The 16,686-nt window shown below is 45.8% G+C and overlaps 1 protein-coding gene across 1 annotated transcript in view; it reads right to left on the bottom strand.

Annotated features, from left to right (window-relative positions):
- The window catches only part of slc35f1 (solute carrier family 35 member F1), a 439,716-nt gene that overhangs the window by 67,442 nt on the left and 355,588 nt on the right, over window positions 1-16,686 (bottom strand). Inside the window, exon 7 of the mRNA XM_068018370.1 lies at window positions 14,151-14,305. Within this exon, the coding sequence (XP_067874471.1) occupies window positions 14,151-14,305 (155 nt within the window). The remainder of the gene's footprint in view (window positions 1-14,150; window positions 14,306-16,686) is intronic.

Consider the following 16,686-nt stretch of genomic DNA (forward strand, 5'->3'; position numbering starts at 1 on the left):
CACTATGAAGGGCAAGAGCAACACCAGACCTCTGATGATGAAGCAGTCACTTAATTTGACAAACACAGCCACTAGCTCAGATACTGGCACTGTGCCAGTTGCAATCAGCATGTGGTGAGTCATCAGGCATGAGTGGGCTGCTGGGGGAACCAATAGTTCATGTGCCAGCTCAACAGAGGACGAGGTCGCTCACGAGTTCTGGGGCAGAGGATACAGATGAGGACATTAATGGAGCAGTGTACAGGATAATGCTGTTAAGTATGCACACAGAGATGCTTGGTGCATTGGCAGGCCTGCCAGACAGTCTGTTACCACTGTCTAGGAGTATGGAGGGGTCCAGCTCCATTTTGGCATAAGGCTTCATGCAGAGCTTGGAGTCCATCCTTTCTCACATGGAAGTGGTAGCCAACTCCACAATAGCATTTGTGGACCCATCTGTGATGTAGCATCTGCCGCCAATGTCTCAGCTTCCATTGCAACACAGGGAGAAGCCACCCAATGTCTCAGGGTTACAGTGGAATCTCATACTGAGGTCATAAAATCTCTGCTTATTGCCATGTAAGCCCCACGTGGTGCCATGCAGGCTCAGACTGTTGCCATCATGGCTGTAGATCTCAGTGCTCAAAGGGGCTTTCAGGATCTCACAGCAGTCCAGCAATCGGTCTTCCATCAGATTATTAGGATTGGTGAGACACTGCCCCAGGAGAGTGGCAATGGCTCCATGGTGCATAAAACTGCTGTCCTCTCTCAGGATGACTGCATCCATGCTTCCACCATTGTCACTCCTCCAGTGCCCTTGCTGTTGCCTTTCAGTGAGGCAGCCCAGAATGCTGCCACCCATGCCAAGGTGGTGCAATCCGAAGCTGGGCCCTCAAGGCACAGAGCCACTCAAGTGCATTCTGCAAAGCCATATGCAGTCTCCTCCACTGAAAGTCAGCAGCCTTCCACCAGCCACTGGGTTAGCACTGCATAGGAGCACTAGGCCAAAGACACTTGCAAGACAGGCACTAAGGATTTGCACAAGAGTGAATTCAATTTTGTTTGTATTATTGGAAATGTTGTTGGATAATGTTGCTACAGAATTTTTTTTGTTGGTGGCTTTTGTTTCAGGATTTTGACTAAGAAGATGCAGTGATAGTACGGAGTAGAGGGATTGAAAAGTGTGAAACAGTGGAGCAACTGTGAAGTGGGATGAGATCTCAGAGAAACTGGAGTCTGAGTATGCACTCACCAACAGCCCAGATGCTGCCTCCTCTTCCTCCTCCTCTTCTGTCTCTTCCTTCTATTCTTCTGCCTCTTCCTCCTCCTCTTCTGCCTCTTCCTCAACCTCCCAAGATGCCCTGTAAAGGCCTGGTGGCAAGGGCTCATGTATAATAGCAAGATTGTGGAGGATCCAGCAGACCATTACGAACTTGGACACGCTCTGGCAAGTACTGGAGAGCTCCCCCCTTGCGGTCCAGGCCGTGGAACAGTTGGTTCAGGATGCCGATCATTTGTTCCATAATGTTCCTGCTTGCAGCGCGGTTCCCGTTGTAGATACACTGTGCATGTATGGTCAGGTGGCAAAAGGTAGTCATGAGTCAGGTGTACAGTGGGTATCCCTTGTCACCCAGCAGCCAACCTCTGGTTCTTTGTGGTGGGCCAAAGATGGCAGGAATGCCTGACTGGCACAGGATGAAGGTGCCGTGGCTGCTCCCAGGATAACGGGCATCAAACAACAGGATCTTCTGGGCATGGTTACACACCAAATGCACTTTCATGGAGTGGTAGCCCTTGTATTGTGGAACATTTCCCTGTTATAACTGGGGTCCGCAGAGCGATGTGCGTGTAGTTGATTACATTTGGAATCTCACTAGCTTGGCAAAGCCAGCTGCTCACTCCTCCTGCTCCTCTCTGGCAAGTGAGAAGGCGATGAAGTCCCCTCTCCTTCTCTACAGGGTCTCTGTCAGCCCCATGATGCAGCAATGCCTGGTGTTACGGACAGGTGGGAAATGATAGGGGTGGTGTCCTTTTTCACTTCTCAACTGACCAAAGAGTTTTTTGTGAAATCTTGGTTGTTCCCCTAGGACGAATATTTAAAGTGGTGCAGGTCTGTTTTCCTTTTTCTGATTCACTGACGTCAGACGTTGGAAAGTTTCTGGTGGACGGATGCTCTGCTGCAGACTTCTTTGCTTAAATCTCAGTCACAATTCAACGGCAGAAATCCTTTTACAATTTCTCAGGTAGGGAGATTCAAGGTCACCTTTCGTCTCTGCCTCTAGGTCATTTAAAGATGGTATTCTGGCAGAGTCCTTCTTCTTGCTGGGATGGGCCTCTCTTTCTTCCGGCTTTCTGACTTTTCACAGAAAATGTGTCTTATTAAAAACTCCTTATCAGGGACTTGGCTTCTATCAGGTGACCCAAGTTTCTCTCCCATTGTGTTTTCATAAATGGTGTTTGCTGGTGTGGCCATTGTCAGACAATGGAATTGGATGTTGCCCATCTCCATGCCATCTTGATAAAATGGTGTTTTTCCACACCCATTATTCTGAGTTTGAGTCTGGACACTCTGGGCTGGATTTTACCAGCCCCCCAACATCGAGGGTCATGGCAGGGGGGCCCAGAAAATACCTCAGGAGAGGCCCGTCACGGGCCTCGACACCAGGAAGGCCCTGCCCCATTTTACCGGTGGCGGCGCAGCCTCGTGGCAGCCACCCCGCCGCTTGGCAACGTAACCTTTATTAAAATATTTAAATGTATTCAAATTAATGAATTAATACTTACCTCATCGTGATGGCCGTCCCGTTGTGATATTCCAGTCAGTTCGGAGATCTGAGGCAGAACGCTGGTTGGGAGGAGGCAGCAGGTACGTTTGCAGGGCGGGTGGGGGGGAGTGGGGAAAACCCGGAGGAGGGGAGGGTGGGAAGGGGTTGAAGGTTAAAGTGAAGAAAGTTTGGGGGGTGGGAAGGTCAGGATTGCAAGTTTACTTTTTTGAGGGGGAGAGGGCAATTAATAAAGTGGGTAGTCATTGGGGGTGTGGAGAAGGGACTGAAACTTTTAATAAACTTTTCCTTTTAATTTTTCAAATCAGGTAATTTTAAATATTTAAATTTAAATGAAGGGCTGGAAGCCCTTTAAAAATGTCACTGGCATACGTGCAGTGGCACCTGACACCGTTGCCGGGGGCGGAGGGCCTGCCCCCTCCATGTCATCAGGGGCGGGCATTCCAACCCCTCCATGTAAATGAGCTGCCGCAATACTGCAGAGCGAATCCCACGCATGTGCACCGCTGCTTTTGAAACTCTGGAAAAGTTCCAGCCTCAATGCCAAGCCATTGTTATCCCAACTTGTTGAAGACGGGTAGCCATTAACATTGAATGGGCCATTTACATTTCTAATGCTTTCTTCAACACTTAACCAGACATGACGATTTGTTCAGGGTTCCAGCAGTTACCATGTGTATTCGCAGTACAGGAGAGGTCACCTGACCTCTTACTCCATCCTGTTTTGCAGCAAAATGTGTCCATTTTGAGTTCAATTCCTCAGTTCATTTTATAGTTCATAATTTCTCCGTGAATGAGCGTGACAATGGCAAAGTGTGAAATGTTGGCAGTGTCACTGGCTCCCACCTGCTAGGATCAGCTGGTATAGAAATTGAAGGCCACAGTGATCTTGATGGCCACAGGCAGTGCCGTTCTCGGCCTGCCAAATGGCTACAGGTCTGATTGTAGGAGGTGGCACAGCTCAGTCACCACCTCCTTAGTGAAACGTAACCACCTCAAACAGTGCTCCTGGCTGAGGTGGAGGGAGGAGAAGTGCTCCCTAAAGACCCTTGGTTGGTGGGGTCTTCTATTCAGAGCCCTCCTCCTCCTCCCTCTGCATACTGCTTCTCCTCTCTGCTGACTGTGCTCCATCTCCAAGTCATGCTGCAGCTCAAGAAGACTGTAACTATAGCCTCCAGTACTGAAGCAGGCTTTCTCCTGAAAGGCCTTGCAACTCCTTTGACCACCTTGTCAAAATCCAGCACCACTCCCTTGTGAATCCAAAAAAATTACGAAACTCTTCCAATAACACTCAACACAGTAGGTCCACTGACAGTGTACCAGCAAAAGAAAGTCAAAAGCACCTCACCTGAAAGTTGAATGGTTGGCACCTAAAGCAGTGCTAGGTGGTGTTCAGTTGTAAGTATTTATGAGGGGGCATTAACAGGACCATGTGCAGTCCAAAATAGCAGATCGAGCACCAACTCAGTATTAGTGCTGTTTGACATCATGATCCACCCACTCTGAATGTTTCTAACGCACACACGGCATACCTGCTCTAGTATCATGGGGGCCCCGTTGAAAGTGTCCCGAAGAGTTCTGCCTGACTTCTTCTCAGTTTCAGGGCTTCTGTAGCACCTACAACAGTGTCACTAGGAGCTGTACTGTGCAGCCTAGGACTCAATATATGGAAACGCGATAAAAACTTGTTACATTGAACTTTATCTATCTCTCCAGAAAATGTTATTGAACAATGGGATTGATATGTGTGTTAAACAATGGTAAAACTAAATAAGGATTAAGATTGGAGCTCAGAAAATATGATTTCACAAGAAAAGAATTTTTGCGCATTTGTGCACAGTAAATGCATAGTTTAATAAGCTTGTTTTGACAGAGAGCAATATTGCTGAATATTATCTTCAGTTTGATGGATGGCATGGTGATGTCACTGCTTGCAAGTCCATCATCTATTTCAATGACAAGCAGAGCCCATTGAAAAATTCTACCTTTGACCAAATGGAAGCCAGCAGCATTGCTTTATTTATTTAGGTACTTCTAATGTCCATTCACACTAGACGATTTTTCTTCCAAGGTTTAAGAGAAATGTAATGACAAGTGAATCTGAAAATTGTTTTTCAATACTCCTACGAGAAATTGCAAGGATGGCAGAAATTCTAAGGATGGACTTAAAGGCCAAGATCTTCTGCTTGACTGTAATGCTGGTGGAAGTGTGTTGGGGTTGCATTTCTGCATATTGTAAGGATGTGCACTGCACCAGCAGTGTTTCTTCATCTCCACTCGACAGCCACCTTCAACAGTTGGCGAATATTTGCAGCAAACATACACCCTTGCAATGGTGCAAATCAGGATTGCACCAATCTTCCTTGTGCCCTGTGTTTCTAAGCCACATAGGTATAAAATCACATAGGTATTATAAGATGTATCCCTGTCAGTGTTAGTCTTGTGTGGTACTCCTGGGCAGAAGATAAGGCATGGAACCTCCCCCTCCCCCTCCTACTCACATATTGAAATACTTGTGCCACTGCATAGCCTAGAGGTCTCTGTCCTCATGGCCTGGGGCCATGGGCAATTTCCCCAGTTGCTTTCCACTAAAGTTGGTACAGTCTGCATCTAACTAATATATTTGCCAATAATCTTTTGGACAAATTATACATCAGATGTTGCTTCTTGTGGAAACTACAGAAAATGGTGGAGCAAGGAGGGAGCTGGCAGAGCAGCTCTGAAAAATTTACTTGCACACTCTGCTCAACTTCTGCTTTAGAGTTGATTTAAGTCAAGGTCACGGATTATATTAACAAACTGCACCCCTATACCAGATTGTGTTCAAATGTAAGAAGGTTGGGAATTTTTTTTTTCAACACTTTTCAGTGTTCTCAGGTATGCAGTGATCCAGATTTTATGGTTAGCCGCAAAGTGATGGTACTTGTCATTGACCTTGGAGAAAGCCTCCACAAAGACCTAACTAGGTATGTGGTGAGGCTTTCACCTTTCCTGATATTAATTGCATTCTGGTGCCATTTATAGGGCATCTCTGGCGTCTGGCAACAGTGATCTCATCAAGCAGGCTAAGCAGGCAATCATGTTGAAGAATTCTCAGACGCAAACCAGGAAGTAAAAAGTACAGATTATCCTTCACTCTTTAAACATTTTATACATAGCAAAATAAAGATTGAGTTTACACATGAGATTAAGGTAGAAGCTGACTAATTTCAAAAGAATACATTTTTTTTTATTAATTTTAAATATCGATGGAATGTTTATCATACTGGAGAAATTTGACATTCCACTGAAATAAAATTAGTTTTTCAGGGCTAGAGATGTTGTTCAGCAGTAATTATGACTTACTACATCATTAAAAACCCAGTTACACCTCATTCAACAAGGCATAGCTTTTTCAAGGGTTTTTACAGGGAGACTAGTAGTGTAAAAACTGGAAGTTCACATCAATTCAAGCAATTTCTATGATTTCTAGCCATGAGGACTTCAACAGTGCACCCTGGAGGAGTGGAGGAGCAAGGAATCACTGACATAAACTTCTGCAGTTCTGCATTTATTTGTGCACGGGCAGACACCAGGGCCAGAATGTAGCGTGAATGATGAAGGCCTTGATGGTAGCAGCGGAAGTGGGTGCCATTGCCGTATCAGTGAAATGCAGCCGGCTGGTTATGATCATGCGGCGGCCAGCCAATTAAGGAAGGGGATGCGTGGTGCCCATGCAATCGAACACCAGAGGTGGGAAACAAGGAGCTGATGGCAGTGTCATCTGACTCAACAGCAGGTGCTGGCGCCATATTTTAAGCGCTGCCTGCCCTGCATTCACTCCTGCCTGCTTTAAAGGAGTTCCTTCCTGAGTATCCTGAAGAAGCCTTCTGCTGCCTGTGCTCCCCTAAGAAGCCTGCTGCTACCTCTACTCCCTCAAGAAGCCTGCTGCTGCCTCTGCTCCCTCAAGAAGCCTGCTGCTGCCTCTGCTCCTTGATAGGCAAGAAGCTGATCACAAGCCTGCAGTGACCATGGCTGAAGGAAGACCCCTGGTGGCCCCTTGTTTTAGTGATGCATCCCTGAAGATTCTGCTCCAGGTTGCAAGGGAAAGTCGGGAGGTTCTTTTTCCCAGGGACAGGAGGAGGATATCTTCCTGCCTGACAAAGCACGCCTGGTTAGAGATAGAGGAGGAGATCAGCAGCTGTGGGGTCACTCCCAAGACATGGATCCAGTGGAGGAAGCAGGTCAACGGTCTGATCCACCTGCTAACGTGAGAATTCCAAACACTTTAGACCCTTTGGGCATTGCATGTGACTAGGCGAGATGGAGTGTTTGGTGGAAAGGGAGAAGACCACCCAGTCGTGTGTTTTGGGGAAGTGCAGGAGGACATGCTGCCTGAGCCTTGGCTGCATCTTGGTGAGAAGTGCATGTCAGTCACTATATAATGCACACAGTTCCTTGGGAAGGACCACATGCAGGAGGCATATGTGTGCCCCCATCATGGATCGCTAGACTATCACTATCATACTTATTGAGCTTGTCCCCACTGGGAGACTAACTTTGTTCATCATTGTGACTGAAGGAGAAGACAGCCCACAATCAGAAAGAGTGTGCCAAAACTAACGGTGGAGTGCCTTATCTCCATGTCTTGAGCCTGATAGAGGAGGAGGCCATGGAACTGACAGGGCAGTAAGGTGGCCGCTCCATGACTGATGGCGAGACAGGGTGCCTACCAAGAGAGTGAGTGAGCATCTCCTGGGCAAGTTATGCTGATCCTTTATAAAGCTCTGGGGTTTGGCCCCAACTAGAGAATTGCATCCAGTTCTGGTCACTACACTTTAGGAAAGATGTGAAGGTCCTTGAGAGGGTGCAGAGGAGACTTATCAGAATGGTTCCAGGGATGGAGGATTTTAGTTACAAGGTTAGGTTGGAAAAGCTGGGGTTTTTCTCCGTAGAACAAAGGAGATTGAGGGGAGATTTAATAGAGGTATACAAGATTATGACCGCTTAGATAAGTTAGACAAGGAAAACCTGTTACCATTAACTAATGGTACAAGGACTAGGGGATACAGACTGAAAGTTTTGGGTAAGAGAGGCAGATGGAATATGATGAAGCACCTTTTTACGCAGTGGGTGGTAATGACCTGGAACTCACTGCCAACATGGATGGGGGAAGCAGAGATGATCAATGACTTCAAGATGAAGTTGGATGGGCGCCTGGGAGAAATAGACTTGCAGGGCTATGGGGATCGAGCCGGGCAGTAGGACTGACTGGATAGCTCCACAGAGAGACGGCATGGACTTGATGGGCCAAATGGCCTCCTTCTGTGCCGTAAATGATTCTATGACAAGGATGCATCTGCTACAAACGAGCCATGCTGCTCATCTGTTCACCACTGCATCAATGGAGCTGCAAAGTAGGGTTGGCTGGAATGTCGCGATGGGCAGCTCTTAACCCTTCAATGTCTCTGTTCTCTCATGCAGGTTAAGCTGAACAACAGGAACAAAGAGCTGGAAAGACTGCGGGACAGCCGACCACCTCTGAGGAGGAGGAGGAGGAGGAGGAGGAGGGAGACTCAGAAGGTGCACTGTCCCATCATTACCCCACACCCTACACTAGCTCCGATATTCTCATGTCGCTGGATATCCGGTGACAGTTAGATTCCGTCACACAACCTAGTGAGCACATCACAGTCGTGTCTGAGCAGCAGATGGAGGCTGTGGCAGCCAAGACCACTGACAGCCTCTGCTGAGCTCCAGGCTGATGGTGTGCCTCTGCTGTCATTGGCAACACGGGAAATACTGCAGCTGCAGCGAGAAGTTAAACAACATCTGGCAGAGGTGCCAGAGGCTATGATCACCCAAGTGCGGACCATAGCGTCATACAGTTATACAGCACAGAAACAGGCCCTTTGGCCCATCATGTCTGAGCCGGCCATCAAGCACCTAACTATTCTAATCCCATTTTCCAGCACTTGGCCCGTAGCTTTGTATGTTATGGCATTTCAAGTACTTCTTAAATGTTGTGAGGGTTCCTGCCTCTACCACCTCTTCAGGCATAAAGGTACAATTTTATTTTGGCAGCCACCAAAGGTCATAAGAAACATGAAAGTATAAGGGCATCCTGAGCCTCCTTTGTGCATATCTCATGGCGCCTTTCTTGCTGTCCCTCAAGGCCTTCATCTGGCAGTGCATGGGCAGTGTCCTCCTCCGCATCCTCATCATTAGAGGAGGCACTGCGATCCACAATCTGGACAATGTATTCTCCCCTTCTACTGCACCATGTTGTGCAGTGCACAGCAGGCCACCAGAATACGCGAAACCCTTGCTGAGGCATACTGAAGGGATCCACCGAATCGATTCAAGCAATGGAATCTCATCTTCAGGAGACCAATGGCCTTGATGGTGGCTTAGGATGTCCTGTGGCAGGTGTTGTACCTCTCCTCTCCATCCGTGCATGAGTTCCTCACAGGTGTTAGTAGCCATGTCATCAGTGGGTAGCCCTTGTCTTCCATTATCCATCCCTGAAGGCGCATGTGGGGATGGAAACATTCTGGCACCTTAGACTGGCCAAGTATGTACATATCGTCACTGCTTCCTGTGAACCGTGCACAGAACTGTATGATCCTTTTGCAGTGGTCATAGACCAGTTGCATATTGAGCGAATGAAAGCCTTTCCTGTTGATGAAGGCTGTTGGCTGGTTTGTGGGAGCCTTGATGGTCATATAGAACCATAGAACCATCGAACAATTATGGTACAGAAAGAGGCCATTCAGCCCATTGTGTCCGTGCCGGCCGAATAAACTATCCGCCAAAGCTAATGCCACCTTCCACCACCTGGTCCGTAGCCTTGCAGGTTACAGCGCTTCAGGTGCATGTCCAGGTACCTTTTAAAAGAATTGAGGATTTCTTCCTCCATCACCATTCCTAGCAACGAATTCCAGACACCCACCACCCTCTGGGTGAAAAAGTCTTTCCTCATGTCCCCTCTAATCCTTCTACCAATCACCTTAAATCTCTGTCCCCTAGTAACTGACCTCCTCGCCAAGGGAAACAGGTCTTTCCTGTCCACTCTATCTAGGCACCTCATAATTTTTTACACCTCAATTAAGTCTCCCTCAGCCTCCTCTGTTCTAAGGAAAACAACACTAGCCTATCCAATCTTTCCTCATATCTGTAACCTTCAAGCCCTGGCAACGTTCTTGTAAATCTTCTCTGTACTCTCTCCAGAGCAATTATGTCCTTTCTGTAATGTGGTGACCAGAACTGTACGTAATACTCCAGCTGTGGCCTAATCGGCGTTTTATACAGCTCCAGCATCACATTCCTGCTTTTGTATTCTATACCTCGGCCAATAAAGGAAAGCAATCCATATATCTTCTTCACGACTCTATCTACCTATCCTGCCACCTTCAAGGACCTATGGACACGCACTCCAAGGTCTCTCACTTCTTCTACCCCTCTCAATATCCTCCCGTTTATTGTGTATTCCCTTGTTATATTTGCCCTCTCCAAGTGCATGACCTCACACTTCTTTGGATTGAATTCCATTTGCCACTTTCCCGCCCACTCAACGAAACCAGTGATATCATTCTGGAGTTTACAGCTATCCTCTTCACTATCAACTACATGGCCAATTTTTGTGTCATCAGCAAATTTCCCAATAATGCCTCCCACATTTAAGTTCATAGCATTAATAAATACCACAAACAGCAATGGACCCAACACTGAGCCCTGTGGAACACCACTGGAAACAGCTTTCCATTCACAAAAACATCAGCTGACTACTACCCTTTGTTTCCTGTCCCTAACCGAATTCTGGATCCAAGCTGCCACATTCCCCTGTATCCTATGGGCTTTCATTTTACGGACAAGGCTGCCATGCAGGACCTTGTCAAATGCCTTACTAAAATCCATGTAGACCACAACCACTGCACTACCCTCATCAATCCTCCCTGTCACTTCTTCAAAAAACTCCATCAAATTAATAAGACATGACCTTCCCTTAACAAATCAATGCTGACTATCCATGATTAATCCATGCCTTTCTAAGTGGCAGTTTATCCTGTCATTCAGAATTTTTTCTAACAATTTACCCACCACCGAGGTCAAACTGACTGGCCTATAACTATTTGGCCTATCCTTCGCACCCTTTTTAAACAATGGTACAATGTTTGCAGACCTCCAATCGTCTGGTACCTCTGCTGTATATAGTGAGGATTTGAAGATGATCCTCAACACGTCTGCTATTTCCTCCTTGACGTTCATGTGTGTAGTTGATCACACACTGTACCTGGGGAACTCCAGTGATGGCCCCGAACTCTATAGCCCTTTTGGCTTGACTGTTCGGACTGATGCAGTCACCTGCGCTCTTGAAAAGTGTATTGTTGGCATTCTTGAAGCATTGCAGACCACGAGATCCCACACATACCTCCAGTGCCATGGTGACCACCAAGACCCATGGGGCTCAGCTTGTCCTGCATCATGGTGCACAGAGCAGTGATGGCCTCCCTGGAGAGGTGGAGTCGTCATAGGCACTGCTGCTCTGAAATATGCAGGTCATTGAGCCTTGATCAGTAGACCCTGTCTGGAGAGTAGCTTCTTCTGTGTGCAGGACACTGTTGGCTTGTCCCTCTACACCCTTCCCCAGCATCTCGACCACAAAATTGGCTCTTCTGGGGGCCCCGAGGATGCTGATGTCCTGCTGCTGGTGCCCAGACTTCCCTCCCTCTCTGCTGCTGCTCCTCATCGATAGGGGTCTTCAAACCAGGATGAATGAAGCCCATGACAGGTTGCCTCTTCCTGAGTGCAAGGCCTTCATAGCCAATGACCCCACTTCTTCCCCTCAGTTGTTGCCCCGGAGGACGGTGCACTTGCCTGATGGCACCCTAGTATGCCACTCCCGCAGTGCTGGAACCTTTGCCCCCACTCCTCAGACTGATTCCTGATGTCCTCCCTCCTCCACCCTTCCTGGCTGCCTCACCCGATGACTTCCCTTTGCAGCCAAAACTGAGCTCCCACCTCCTTATCACCTTCTTTAAGTAGCTCAGTCTCCAAAGGCCCTGGGTTGCCATGTGCCATTAACTAAATGCAAAACAGAGAATAAAATTGCTGCCAATTGGGCTCTTAACTACCTTAATTATCTTCCCACTGTGTGGTTGTACGAAGTCTGCCCTCCATGTTGGCTGCTGATAGTAAGATACGAATGGGTGTCCCGATCTGTGGCGCCCCCCCCCCCCACCCCACCGGACTCCGTTCCCAACGTTCCCATAAAATGCAGCCCCAGAAGTTGCTATCAGTTACACAGAGTAATGACGGTGAACACTGACAGTTTCACCATCATTACAATTACAAAATCTTTTATTTCTGTCTTTTAATATCATTACTAATCCAAATGCAGACAGGGGAAAATAAAAATAAATTCCTTTGAAACCAAAAACTTCATTTGTATGTCGATGAAACGTATAAAGATGTGGAAGATAATGAATATCTAATTCTTTAATAGAGAAAGGCAGAGAGATACATACCCCATTTATTGGGATATTTCTGTGATGCTGTACTCCCAGTGGAGATGCAAGAGACTCAGAAAAATAAGCAGGGAAAACACGTGCACCCTGGAGACTGACTGAGGAGACTGATCCTGAGCTTGATGGCAGGCCGTGCACCTCCAATGCAGAATGAGCACACGTGCAAGATCCTGAGGCATCTGTTTTCTACATATGCATGTGCGACATGATCAGATTTCTAAGCCCGTATCTTCTTATGCTCTCCTGACTTGTGTTAGAGTATAACTCAGATGGGAGCTTTTTGGTATTCTGCTCTGGTAGTCACTTTTCATCTATGTTGGCAGACTATTCAACTGTGGAATTCATAACAGTTGAGCCCCGTCATCTGACATCCAGAGATGTGCATTTCCAACACAAGTCAAAGGTTAGCCATCAGAAACAGGGTCCCTTGCTAATTAAGTTCCCACCCTAGTCAAGGGGCCCCTTAGTGACTTCATTGTTTCCCAAACTAGGACTTTCATGAGTTGTACGGCTTATTGTTACAGCACAGAATATAATTCCTTCAGGAAATCTCAAGTCTACATTATTAACATGAAGGCAGATCTGTGGAATTAAGCACCGAGAACTCAGTTCTTAAATCTCTGGCGTCTCCTTAGGTTATTCATGGTCTCAGAACAGTGTAAGGTCTCTTTTTAGCTGCAATAGGCACTGATATCAGACAGATCCCAGAAGCTTACATTACTACAATATGTGTTCAGTAAACTCACAATTAACACAGCCCAGTTGCTTTAATCATTAATGTGGATTTCCCCCTGGATTATTTTCCATCCTTTTGCAGTCGTTCTATGCTACAAGAGTGGGGAGTGATCTGCTGGTAGACACCTCTCAGTGCTACTCTTAAACTAGTCACTTGGGATGAAATTTCTCTTTTTACCCCCACAAAAAAGAGAAGTCAGTTTGCTTTGTAACTAATGATCCGCTAATGAATTCACATGGAGGTGCAGTTTGGAAACATGTTGTTTTGAAATGTGCAATTTCTAGAAAACAATTTCATTCCAATAAATACAGAAAAAAATCAGATATTGTTCAGCTTACATTCAAGTGTTTTACTCCACTGAGCAAGAGTGACTTATCTAATGCTTTCTCTTTTTGCCCTCTGAGAAGCTGCTGATTTCAGCAGAGAATCACAAGGCACAAAGCCATATCCCACCACTTGGTTTGCACGATGTGTTGGAGTGGCAGTTTCTTTTTTCCCCACTGGATTTCTTTTTTTCCTTTCTGAAGACAGTGAGTCACACGAAGGGACAGTATTACAGGCTCTGGCTGTTCTACAGTGCCCTGTCCAATTTATGAGCTTAGATGTTAAGTGTCACAGATTATTTGACAGCATGAGGCATCATGGTTGTATCTTATCCTTCCTCATCTGTCACAAGTATGTAGGCACTTTTCAGCAATTTGTTGCAGCAGCGATTAACTGATTTTCGCTCTCATTCAGCTAATGCTGAGGCTAATTGCACTGCCCTAACCACTGCCTCGGCTGAGATCAGCAGTTAACTCAGCATCAAGCCGAGATCATAATTTGGATCTTGGAATATTTAAAAATATAATGAGTCAATTACTAAACTTGAGAACACTTGATCTGACAGCAACAATGAGAAATGGATTCGCAATATTGCATAATGTAAGTCATGTTTCACACAATAGAATCTCCTGCATCTTCCAGTAAAACAAAGTTGACAGTGTATCAATGTTCAATTTTGTGCAGAAAAATAACCTTTTGTATTTTTAACAAAGCTATCAAACACACAGTTCACAAACACTTTTCAGTAAAAGTTCAGATTATCTCCTGTTACACCTCCCAAGATAATGTGGCCTCATAACATTTTAAATTTGATTAACATACCTTGTATTGGAAAAGGAATAACCCACAAAACAGACTGTAAATATCTGCTGTTAATAGGGAGAGGTTGACAGCGGTGGCACTGCTTCGTTTAATGACTACAGGCATGAAGCTGTACAGACCGAACATACAGGCACTGAAACCAACATAGAGCAGCCCTGGAGAAAAGAGCAGAAAAGGCATTAGGAAGTTTTCCAAAAGAAAAGGAAACACAATTGGTACAGTTTCAAAGCTCTTTGAAGGCAGCTAAAGCTGTCAGTTTCAATAGCCTATTCAGTAGGGTGTTCTCAGACTATTCAGTTCCAATCTGAATGATTATAATCATCAAACAAGGCCATGTGGGTGGAGCTCAGAAATAAAAAGGGGGCAACTACATTACTGGGAGTGTACTATAGACCCCCAAATAGTGAAAGAGAGATTGAAGAACAAATATGTAGGCAGATTTCTGAGTGCAAAAACTTTAGGTCAATAATAGTTGGGGATTTCAAGTACCCCAATATCAACTGGATACAAACAGTGTGAAGGACACAGAGGGGACAAAATTCATGAACTGCATTCAAGAGAACTTTTTTAGCGAGCACGTAACAAGCCCAACAAGAGGGGGCGCAAATCTAGATTTAGTCGTCGGTAATGAAGCTGGGCAAGTGGATGAAGTAACAGTGAGTGACCATTTTGGAGATAGTGACCATAATACAATTAGTTTTAGCATAATCACGGAAAAGGACAAAGATAAAATAGAAGCAAAGGTTCTAAATTGGGGGAAAGCAAATTTTACAAAACTGAGAGGTGACCTGGCGAAAGTGGACTGGATACAGCTCCTTGAAGGAAAATCAGTGGCAAACCAGTGGGAGGCATTCAAGAGCGAGATACTACAGGCACAGTGTAGGCATGTCCCCACAAAGACAAAGGGTGGTACTGCCAAATCTAGTGCCCCCTGGTTAATTAAAAGCTTACAGGGTAAGTTAAAGCAAAACAAGAAAGCTTATGACAGTCACAAATACCTTAATACTTAAGAACGCCAAGAGGAGTATAGAAAGTGCAGGGTGTAGTAAAAAAGGAAATTAGAAAAGCAAAGAGAGGACATGAAAAATTATTGGTAGGCAAAATCAAGGAAAACCCGAAGATATCATCTTCAAATCCTCACTAGTTACAGGCGAGGTGTCAGATGATTGGAGGTGTGCAAACGTTGTACCATTGTTTAAAAAAGGTGCGAGGGATAGGACAAATTATTATAGGCCAGTCAGTCTGACCACGGTGGTGGGTAAATTGTTAGAATCTATTCTGAGTGACAGGATAAACTGTCACTTAGAAAGGCACGGATTAATCAGGGATAGTCAGCATGGATTTATTAGGGGAAGGTCATGTCTTATTAACTTGATTGCGTTTTTTGAGGAAGTGACAAGGATTGATGAGGGTAGTGCAGTGGATGTGGTTTACATGGATCTTAGTAAGGCATTTGACAAGGTCCCGCATGGCAGACTTGTCAGTAAAATGAAAGCCCATGGGCTACAGTGGAAGGTGGCAGGTTGGATCCAGAATTGGCTCAGTGACAGAAAACAAAGGGTAGGAGTGGACAGATGTTTTTGTGAATGGAAAGCTATTTCCAGTGGTGTTCCACAGGTTTCAGTGTTGGGTCCCTTGCTGTTTGTGGTATATATTAATGATTTGGACTTAAATGTGGGTGGTATGATTGGGAAATTGCTGATGATACAAAAATTGGCTGTGTTGTTGATAGTGAAGAGGATAGCTGTGGACTCCAGAATTATATCAATGGTTTTGCTGAATGCGCAGAAAAGTGGCAAATGATATTCAGTCCAGAGAAGTGCGAGGTATTGCATTTGGAGAGGGCAAATAAAGTGAGGGAATATGCAATAAATGGGAGGATATTGAGAGGGGTAAAAGAAGTGAGAGATCTTGGAGTGCATGTCCACAGGTCCCTGAAGGTGGCAGGACAGGTAGATAGAGTCGTGAAGAAGATATATGGATTGCTTTCCTTTATTGGCCGAGGTATAGAATACAAAAGCAGGAATGTGATGCTGGAGCTGTATAAAACGCCGATTAGGCCACAGCTGGAGTATTGTGTGCAGTTCTGGTCACCACATTACAGAAAAGACATAATTGCTCTGGAGAGAGTACATAGGAAATTTACAAGAATGTTGCCAGGGCATGAAGGGTGCAGCTATGAGAAAAGATTGGAGAGGCTAGTGTTGTTTTCCTTAGAACAGAGGAGGCTGAGTGGTGACTTGATTGAGGTGTACAAAATTATGAGGGGTCTAGATAGAGTAGACAGGAAGGACCTGTTTCCCTTGTTGGGGAGGTTAAGTTATCATGGGTCACAGATTTACGGTGATTGGTAGAAGGATTAGAGGGGAAACTTTTTCACCCAGAGGGTGGTGGGTGTCTGGAATTCGCTGCCAGGAATGGTAGTGGAGGCAATGACCCTCAATTCTTTTAAAAGGTACCTGGACATGTACCTGAGGTGCTGTAACCTGCAGGGCTATGGACCAGGTGCTGGAAGGTGGCATTAGCTTTGGCGGAT

The sequence above is a fragment of the Heterodontus francisci genome, chromosome 3 (assembly GCF_036365525.1).
Source record: "Heterodontus francisci isolate sHetFra1 chromosome 3, sHetFra1.hap1, whole genome shotgun sequence".
Lineage (NCBI taxonomy): Eukaryota > Metazoa > Chordata > Chondrichthyes > Heterodontiformes > Heterodontidae > Heterodontus > Heterodontus francisci.